General features: G+C 45.4%; 1 protein-coding gene across 5 annotated transcripts in view; it reads right to left on the bottom strand.

Moving 5' to 3' along the window:
* Positions 1 to 844: 844 nt before the first annotated feature.
* HNRNPM (heterogeneous nuclear ribonucleoprotein M) overlaps positions 845 to 10,113 on the bottom strand; it is a 44,815-nt gene continuing 35,546 nt past the window's right edge. For 3 of the 5 annotated variants that reach the window (XM_037158951.2, XM_037158953.2, XM_053670898.1), the window contains 4 exons: positions 7,329 to 7,382; positions 4,542 to 5,344; positions 3,188 to 3,239; positions 845 to 1,268 (listed from right to left, as the gene is read on the bottom strand). In XM_037158951.2, the coding sequence (XP_037014846.1) occupies positions 1,105 to 1,268; positions 3,188 to 3,239; positions 4,542 to 5,344; positions 7,329 to 7,382 (1,073 nt within the window). In that variant the 3' untranslated portion in view covers positions 845 to 1,104. The remainder of the gene's footprint in view (positions 1,269 to 3,187; positions 3,240 to 4,541; positions 5,345 to 7,328; positions 7,383 to 10,113) is intronic. The other 2 variants (XM_053670897.1, XM_053670899.1) reach the window with 1 other exon arrangement.

Below are 10,113 nucleotides of genomic sequence, written 5' to 3'. Positions count from 1 at the left end.
TGTGGGGGTCTTTGGGGTTGACCTCATCCTTCATGTTCTCACCCCTCAGGGATAAAGGCTGGGAAGGAGAAAAGTGTGGCAGGGAGAAGGCAGCAAGGAAACTAGTACCTTGCTAGACTTGAAGGTTTGATTGTCTGTGTGATGAGATCTCCATCAGCAGCCAGCCACGGTGGAGGGACACATGAACACAGTGCCCAGCTGCAAACAACTGCCTAGCTCAAGTGGACCTATGTATGAGGTCATATTTTAGCAGTGGTGGGGAACCCAGTTCAGACAGAGCCCAGGTATTAAGTTCAGCCTGAACCTCTGTAGGACTAAACATGCTCAGAAACTCACACCTTACATGGTTTTACCAAAGAAAAGCTACTATGAACTATTTGTGCCCCCCACCCCACTTCCCAATATGACAGGCAATTAGGTCTACTAAAGCCCTTATAAAAGCAGCCCCTTTTGACCTTGGACTTTTCAGGTTCCAGACTGTGAGAAATCAATCTCTTGTTTATAAACCACCCAGCTTACGGTCCTTTGGTACAGCAGCCAAGGCAGACAGACAGAAGCCAACCTGGAAATGGACGTGATGCAGTGTCTGTGCCCCTCAGGGAAACTGGATGGGCTTTCAGGACAGCTAACAGTCAAGTGCTCCATTACCAGCACAAGGGATTCAAATTCATTCAGGAGTCATATTCCACTGACTTAGTTCCTAACCTGGCAGGGCACAAAGCCAAGGAAGAATGGGGATAAGGCTCCTGGTGTTCACAGCTCTGAGGGCAGAAAGGGTATGAATGGTTCCTTACCCCCAACCCTTGGGTGGTGGCCCCACAACACACACAAAAATGCAAGCAGCTTTCAGGAACTGGTATTTATTATCAAAGTCATATTTGATGTCAACAAGATGCCACAACTACAAAAAAAATTGCGCACATTGCAATCTCAATGCAAACAGTCAAATGGAACCCCAGTCATTAAAAAAGTAATTCAAATTACCCCAAAAAGCAACTGAATTTTTTAAACATCTTTATACATCCAGCCAACAAATTAAAATGGTTAACAAGAAAAAAATACAAATTCAGAGGTCTGGTATTGATGTTTAAAAAAGGCAACCACTTAAGCATTTCTATCAATTCGAACATCAATCTCTCGGCCACTCAGCTTCATCCCATTCATCATCCGGCAGGCTCTCTCAGCCACCTCTGGCGACTCAAACTTAACCACACCGCACCCCTTGGACTTCCCATTCTCCATCTTGATGTCAGCATACAGCACGTGGCCTGGGCACAGGGAGGAAAGAAGAGACCACAACTCATCAGGCAAACCAGAGCTCAGCGGTCTGGGCTCCACTCAGCCCAAATCACCTGTGATTTTTGGCTGAGTTAACAGGGAGTGGCCCCAGTGCCTGGTGCATGAACGCCCAAGAACACAGTGGCTAGGACCTAGCTACAATAGCTCTCAACCCAATTGCCATTCTTCTACCAATAGGCCAACAATCTGACAAGCCCCGTGATAAGCATTCCTGACAGCTACCATCACAGGACTTTTACACTCTGAAGAACTAACCAACAAAAGGGGGAGGGTTGCGTGAATTCAACTTTATAAGCAAATTTTTACACAGGCTTCATTTTCAATATACCACACCAACACATTTACAAGGCCATCACCAATATGATGGACACTTCTGCACTGTCCAAATATAAGGTGTGTAATAATTAGAAAGCAGTTTCAGGTATTCAAGTACTGATTAAGTATCCAGGTATGTGTCAAGCACTGTGGAAACAAGTACACAGAAGAGCCACAGAAACACAAGGCTTTACTTCACTGACTGCAAGGACATGACAGTGTAGCCAGTGCTAGGGGACTACAAATGTAGAGCATCCTAGATCAACATCCAGGAGGGCTTCTCAGGGAAAAGTTCTAAAATTAAGAGTTAAATTCAAGAGGAAGACTTGCTGATAACAGTTCTCAACAGAACGAACACTTCTGGAGAACGGCACTTGCAACTCGGGGTTCAGAGAAAGGAGAAAGATGAATGCAGACCGAGGGACCAAGTTGTAAAAGGGCCTATGAGTGTGGACTTTTCTCTTGTCCAAGAGTCACTTCCAGGTATCTGAGGCCAGGGGGAGTTGCATGATCCAATCTGACTTTTCAGAGTACCTACTACAATGTGGAAACTAAGGAGTGGGGAGAGATGTAAAAAAAGCAGGCTATGTCTCAATAGCTGACCTGAGAGAAGAACCAGGACAAGCAGCAACCGTGGTGAAATCTGAGCCACTACTGAAATAGGAAATGAAAATACCATGGAAGCTTCGAACCAGCAAGCCACCTGGACTCCAGCTTAGGGCTTGGCCTCCACTTGACATGGTTAAAAGAAGAGAAGTAGTGGGGGGTGAGGGTTGGGGGTTCACCCACAGACAACTTCCTTTCGGCCACAAAATGAGCCTTCTATAACGGTTGCCTGATGTGCTAGAAAACCACCATCATAGAAAAAAAAAAAAAAAGAAAGAAAACCACCATCATAGACCCACAGTCTCATACACACACAAGCTACTGCGTACTAAGAGCCTGCAAAGCCAGACCATGGGACCTGCTGGGCAAGTGCTCTTTGGGGAACAACCCAAGTAGGTACTGTGGTGGAAAGTAACCTTGTTTCATTGTCTCAGATATATTGATTTTCTTTAGGTTTGTTACTTAGAAGCCATGTGACCTTGGGAATGTGACTTTGCCTGACTCATCTGTAAAATGGGGAAACTCTACCTCTTTTCTGACACATCCCTGTCTGGTGTGGCTCAATGGATTGGGTGCCAGCCTACAAAACAAAGGGTTGCTGGTTCAATTCCCAGTCAGGGCACATGTCTGGGTTGCAAGCCAGGTCTCCAGTAGGGGGCACACAAGAGGCAACCACACATTGATGTTTCTCTCCTTCTCTCTCCCCCTCCCTTCTCCTCTTTCTAAAAATAAATAAAAATAAAAAACATTTAAAAAAAATCTGACACATAACAGGAAACTCAATAACCTGCTTGAATACTTGCATAGGCAGAAAAATGGCAACTTATACCAGCCCTCTAGAGTAATAGAAAGTGGCTAAGAGTAGGATGGAAGGTTCACTGCATGACTCAAATGCATTATCAACAAGCTAAGATTTCTGAAGCCACAATATATGGAAGCACCTAGAAAGCCTTTCTCGAACACTTACCACATTCATTGAATTTGTCCTTTAGCATCTTCCAAGTAAAATCAAATGGGAGCTAAGGGGAAAAAAAGAGACCGATGAGTGATTCGACCAAATCCTAATGCATAAACATCATCATTTAATCTAAAGATGACTTAAAAGGAATTTCTGTGACACAGAAACCAGCTGACTTTCAAACTGAGATATCAACAGAACAAAACAAGTTGGTCTGAAATGGGATTCTAAACCAGCATACCAAATTCACTCCCTTGTAGCCTTTTCTGTCCATTGGAGCATCAAGAGAGCAGAATGTATAGCTGCCTGTGCTTCAGGCCACAGAACCACAGAATAGTAGCTAAGGGCAGTCAATTTGGCACAAATAATTTTTTCCTCTGTATTGCCATGCTAAGGTTTAGTGGCTCTTCAAGGCAAGGGATCAATCAAGAAACTAGAGGTCTCACCCTGGCTAGTGTGGCTCAATGGACTGAGTGCCGGCCTGCAAACCCAAGGATCGCTGGTTTGATTCCTGGTTGGGGGATATGCCTGGGTTGCAGGCCAGGTCCCCAGTTTGCAGTGTACAAGAGAGATACCCAATCAATATATCTCTGACACACTGATGTCTCTCTCCCTTTCTCCCTCCCTTCCCCTCTCTATAAAAATAAAAAATTTAAAAAATCATAAAAAGAAAAGAAACTAGAGTTCTCAACCCTGGCTGGGTGGCTCTTTAGTTAGAGCACTGTCCCAATACAACAAGGTTGTGGGTTCAAGCACATACAAGAATCAACCAATGAATGTATAAACCAGTGGAACAAACTGATGTTCTATGACCCCCCTTCCTCTCTAAAATCAATAAATTAAAAAAAGAGAAACTATGAAGTTCTTTTCTTAATATTTTTTATTTATTTATTTTTAGAGAGAGGGAAAAGAAAGGAGAACGCATGGGAGAGAAACATCAATGTGTAGCTGCCTCCCGTGTGTTCCCCACTGGGGACCTGGCCTGCAATCCAGGCACATGCCCTGACCGGGAATTGAACCAGTGACCCGTTGTTTCACAGGCCTGTGCTCAATCCACCAAGCCACACCAACCAGGGCACTATAGAGTTTTTTAGTTCACTGTTCCATCTAGCAGTCAGAGAAGCCCAGTGGGTTTACAGAACCTACTATTCTTACTGTACAGTAGTGTTGGCTCTCACATTCCCATATGCTACCAGAACTGAAGTTTGGGGAGAATTACAAGGTAGCCCTGCATGCTACTTGGCTCCTTTTCTAAGGACATGACCTCCAACTCTGACCTGCCACCATTCAAGTCCTGCTGACTTCATATCTCCCCCCTCTCCCGTTGTGCATGCCACCGAGAGGTTCCTGAAGATCCACTTACATTTCTCACAAATATCTGGCAGGCCTTCCTGGCCACCCCTGGAGCATGGCCTCCAGCTCCACCAAAGGAACCTGCGAAGCTTCCTCCAAAGTTGCCACGTTCCATCTCGATGGCACGGTCAAAGCTGGCACTGCCGCCGCCACCCATGGCCAGGCCCATGCGCTCAATGCCAGCGCCCAGGGCAGGGCCCATGGCAGGACCCATGCGCTCCAGGCTGTTGGCGCCCATGCGCTCCAGGCCCATGCGCTCGAGACTGTTGGCGCCCATTCTTTCCAGGCCCATGCGCTCCAGGTTGTTGGCGCCCATGCGCTCCAGGCCAGTGGCCATGCGATCCATCACAGGGCCCATGCGCTCCAGGCCAGCCCCCATGCCTGCGGGCACCATGCGCTCCATGCTCAGGCCCATGCGCTCAATGGCAGGGCCCATTCGCTCCACACCAGAGCCCATGCGCTCAATGGTCTGGCCCACACGGTCGATGGGTGCGGCCATGCGCTCGAGGCCAAAGCCCATGCCGGCACCCATGCGCTCCACGCCAGACCCGATGCGCTCCATGGTCTGGCCCATGCGCTCAATGCTGGAGGCCATGTGGTCGAGGCCCAGTGGGCCCATGCGCTCGATGCCGGAGCCCATGCGCTCCACAGAGCCCATGCGGTCCATGACCAGGCCCATGCGCTCAATTTCAGAGCCCACACGATCCATGCCATGGCCCAGGCCTGCGCCCATGCGCTCCATGCCGGCACCCCCAATGCGGTCAATGCCAGGACCCATCCTCTCGATCCCAGGGACACTGCCTCCACCTCCACCTGAAAGAGGGACACAAAACAGACAGATGTAAGAGACTTGTGTCAGGATGGTGACCTGGTTGCAAAGGCCTGAGCACTTCACAAGCCCACCCACAATTCAGAAGCTAAGTTTCACAATAATTTATCATTTAGACACCCCTCACATGTTGACAACTTTTAGAGCTGGGCAATAAATAAGTACATAATTTTTCCTACTTCTGTGCCGTAGATGAAATTTCCATAATAAAATTTAAAAAGGAAAAAACCCACCCTGGAGAAATTGTGTAGCCAATGTTGTCCAGGTTAATTTGGAAGTGCTAGTACTTGTAACAAACTTTGCGAGACACAGCTCTCAATTCCTGAGAATGCTGCAGTTTCCCTACCACCAGACACCAGGAAGTCACCGCAGGGGGAAGGCTCAGAAATGCCACTCTCAGATGGTCACCCAGTGTCATGGATTTTACATGGTGACAATTCAAAATCACTCACCACCTTTATCCTCTTCTAACTTGTCCCTCTAAGGTGCCCTGCTGGTGGCCAATCTGGCTGCATTTCCTTAGCATCTCCAAGGCATAAAGAAGCTATTATACAGCCATGTAAGCAAGAGGAGGTAAGAAAATAATCGCTAACATAGATCCTCTGTATATAAATGAACACAGTCAGCCCCTTGCAGTGAACCTTGTGTGAGGGAAACCACCAACTGACCTGTGTGTAACTTTGCTGGCTCTGGAGGAAAAGCAGCCAATGGTACCACAGTGTGGACTCTGGAAAGAGGCTCCGTCCCTCATAGCCACAGTTCAGCTGGACACATGCTGGCAAATGAGCAGTGCACAGTGACTCTGTGACACTTTCAACTCTGGATAAAGAGGATCTGGGCTCCACCACTAGGGCTACCAGCCACTGCTTTTCCACATGCAGAGCCTGTGAGGCCCTCTCACTCAAGCTTCACCTTCATCACCACCACCGCTGCTGCCACCAGCCTCTGAAAATGGGCTGCTGAGCCGAGCCCAATCCAAGATGCAAATTAAGAAGAGGAAACTCAGCAGTTTCTGTAACTGATTCTCTAACTGACCAATATTGTGACCTGGCATAAATCCTTCCCCTTCTCCATACCTTTTACCTTAGGTGAGTAACAGAACACCAAGTGGCAAAATATACGCACAATTTTAAGAATATTAGACTTTCAGAGCAGAGACTTCTCAGAAACTAAAAAAGGCAAAAAACTTAGAGTAGGGAGGTCGCATGCCCAAGAGCATAAGAAATGAGGCTGACCCCCTCCCCCTCAAGACACCAACAGCAGCAGAGAAACTAGGAAGAAATGGTACCCACATGGAAACATCAGCCCACCACAGAAGGTGCCAGCTAGCTGAGCCACCAAGGAAATGCCAAGATGCTCAGAGCCATGAGGATAAATCAGGCTGAAAAAAGTAAATTTTGCTTTAAGTACCCACTTTAAAAAGTGTATTAATGGAAAGATATATTCCAAAATGTTTAGGCATTCATCGCTGGGTAGTGAGATTTCAGGTATCTACTTTCTTCATAATTTTCTGAGTTTTTTTTTTTTTTTTTTAGTACATGTGTATATTTTGGTAAACAATTTTGGTATCAGGTGGCGTATTTTTATAACCAGGCAAAACATTTACTTTTAGGCATTTACAATTTTACAGTATTGAAATCAAAACCCCAAAATTATGTGAAAACATTGTAATAACAACAATGGCTAATAGAGGTCAGAGCACTTAGGTAAATACATTTTTTATATGTATCAACTCATTTACTCTTCACAACAACCCTATGAGGCAGTAAGTACTATTATATCCACATTTTACAGTATAAAAATCAGAGAGGTTCGGTAACTTGCCAACTGTCACACAGCCAGGCATTAATTGGTTCCCACCCCAGGCAGTCTATTTCAGAGCCCATGCTTTTCACCACTACACTGTACTATCCCTGGTAACAACAGCCTATTCTAAAAATCGAAACAGCAAAACTAAGCGTTTCCTACCTCCTCCCTGCTTTGCAATGATCTCTCCTCTCTTCAGTGCATTACTTAGGATTTCTAAGAAAATCAGGAAGAAAAAATAATTAGCCAAATTTCTCTATGGTAATAAAAATTTGTTCATTACAGACTTCAGAGGAATGCTACTAAGAAATTTTAAAAGGAAAGGGGTGGGGGTTTGAGAAATACACACACAGACAAAACCATTTTACTGGAAAACTGGAGAATCCTTGATGGGTCATGATGTGTGGAGCCCTCATAGCTCCAGAGTCTGAGGCCCAGTTGGTAGGGGCATCTGGGAATGCGCCCAGCAGAGCTAGGAGCCAGTATACACCATGAAGTGAATTTGGAAAGTCAGAGCATTGAATGGGGCTAGTGGCAATTTTTCTAAAAGCTGGTCCAGACCCTCAGTACTCAAAGACTTTTTAAAGCCCGCACTCACTCACCCACCCAGATCCAACCAACATTTCACTGTTAGCACACTAAAGCTGTACCTATACTTATAGCCCCAAACCCTGCAAACCACCAGCATGCAGTACTAGAAATGTGACCTAGTTAACAAGCCGTGCACAGCTTCAGCAAGCTGAGCCCACTGGCCCTGACAAGGAGCTGGGTGTGATGGTGACTAAGAGACAAACAAAGCCTCAGGAAAATAAAAACCCCAATACACTCAGCTGTCCAAGACAGAAAACACTGCTGCTTGCTTGCCAACAGTTCATCCAAAACTCTTTTAATGTTTGTAAAATGCTATAATTAGTGGTAACTTTTAAAAGTTTCTTCTCGGTCTTTCAGTATGTATAAGAAACTTGCATTGTGCCACCCTCAAACTGGTCTTGGAAGTGTGCTCATTAACACAGGCAATACCCACAGATCACATCAAATATTATGATCATGATCACAAAGAGATTAAACCCTACCACGCAGCTGTGTCTAGTACTGCAACTACCTGCTAAAGGTAGGAGGTAATAATTCAGTACACCAAGAAATAATAGACCTTCATCTGGCCTACAGAACAATACAGGGCTTATTCTACTGTTGAGTACAATAATGATCTTGCTCAGCAGGCCCAGGCCTAGTATTACTTCCCTAGAACAGTACTTAGATCAAACCACTCCGCGGAAAAACTTCACAATGGTTCCACCAATGATTTAGAGAAAAGGCCAAATTCTTTCCATGGGCATTCATTCACAGCCCTCCCTGCTCTGACTCTCAATTTGAATCTATTTTTCCTGTCCCAGGCAGACCCTCACCTCCAAGCCTTTGCAACCGACCAACACCATTTGCCAGCACACCCTCTACCCATACTGAACCTCTGGCTTAAACCACATCTCCTGCTCAGATCCAGGGGTTTTTTTGTGCAGTGTGTATTTATTATCCTTCAAAGGCAGTGCTTTTTCTAATCTGAACAGCAAGAAAACCATTGCCTTTGTGTGCTGTGTGCTGTTTACATGGCAGCCGAGGGCCTCAGGAATCAACACTTCCACCAGCTCCCTTACTAGGCCACTTGAATATAATGACCTCCAGTGCTAACCTGAGTCACTCTTGGAGCATTGTCTCCTCAGCTGCGCCATGTCCCTCTAGGTGAAGGACCATATATCTATTGGTATTTCCTGCAGCACCAAGTACAGATCTACAGCCTTGACAGGAGAAAAGGGACACTAAATAGGGAGGAGCCTCCAACAGAAAGGAGCACCAAAATGATTCAACTGTCATATAAACAACACAGAAAATAAAATAAAAAACTGCAAAACCAATCTAGGTAACTACTCTAAAAACCTGACAGATATTTTACTTAGTAAAATCTTTAGACCTCTTTACTAACTTGGGTCTGATGACAAGTAGCAGCAGGGAATTCCAGAATGAACATTCATTCTTGTTCCTGCCCATGGTCATTTTAGGAGGCTTTAAGACAGACGACAGGTTTGGTCAGACAGAAGGTGCCAAAGTAGCAGGAGAGAACAAGGCTTGCAGATGCCATTTTTATCCAGGTCAAGACAGAATGAGCTTCCTATTGCCACCTGAAGTAGCCTCACCAGACCACTGTGCCACTCACTGCAGGAACCAGGAGGGGGCCAACAGCATCACCAGAGAGGCACCACAGAGCAACAAAGGATTAAGAGCTTAGAGAAGAAAAAAGCCCCATGTGGGAGCAGGGTCATGTTCTCACCATAGCTGGTCACAAACTGGTATTTGCAGCCAAATGAGAATAATTTTAAAACAAATGCTCTACCATTCCAAACACAAAAACAAAACTAGCCATGGCAATAAGAAACTTTTAACTGACCTAGTCACACAGGAAATTATGAACTCACTCCCAAATTCTAAAGCTTTGGAATAATTGAATAACTGAGAATGAAGGTCATATGGAGCAAGTACAGGGGTGTGTGTGTGTGTGTGTGTGTGTGAATCTTTACTACCAGTCTAGTAAAATGTAAGGAAGTCATTCAAGTTACCTAACTATAGTCAAGAAAAAGGTGAAACAGAAGTCTCCATCAAGTGTCTGCCCTGGCTAGGCAGCTCAGTTGGTTAGAGCATTGTCCTGATATGCCAAGGTAGCAGGTTCAATCCCCAGGCACAGCATATACAGGAATCAACCAGTGATTTTATCAGTAAGTGAAACAACAAATCGATGTCTCTCCCTAAAATCAGTAAATAAAAACTAAACACACACACACACACACACACACACACACACACACACACACAGTTTACTCTGAGGGAGTAGTTTCTGATCTTTGTGAAGAACACAAAGAAGATGGAGGTCCTAGAGATAATGTATGAATTAAGAATC

Source organism: Artibeus jamaicensis, unplaced genomic scaffold (assembly GCF_021234435.1).
Source record: "Artibeus jamaicensis isolate MK-2021 breed Jamaican fruit bat unplaced genomic scaffold, CSHL_Jam_final contig_648, whole genome shotgun sequence".
NCBI classification, from domain to species: Eukaryota; Metazoa; Chordata; class Mammalia; order Chiroptera; family Phyllostomidae; genus Artibeus; species Artibeus jamaicensis.
The sequence above is the reverse complement of the archived record's forward strand: the minus strand, read 5'-3'. Positions and strand labels throughout refer to the sequence as shown.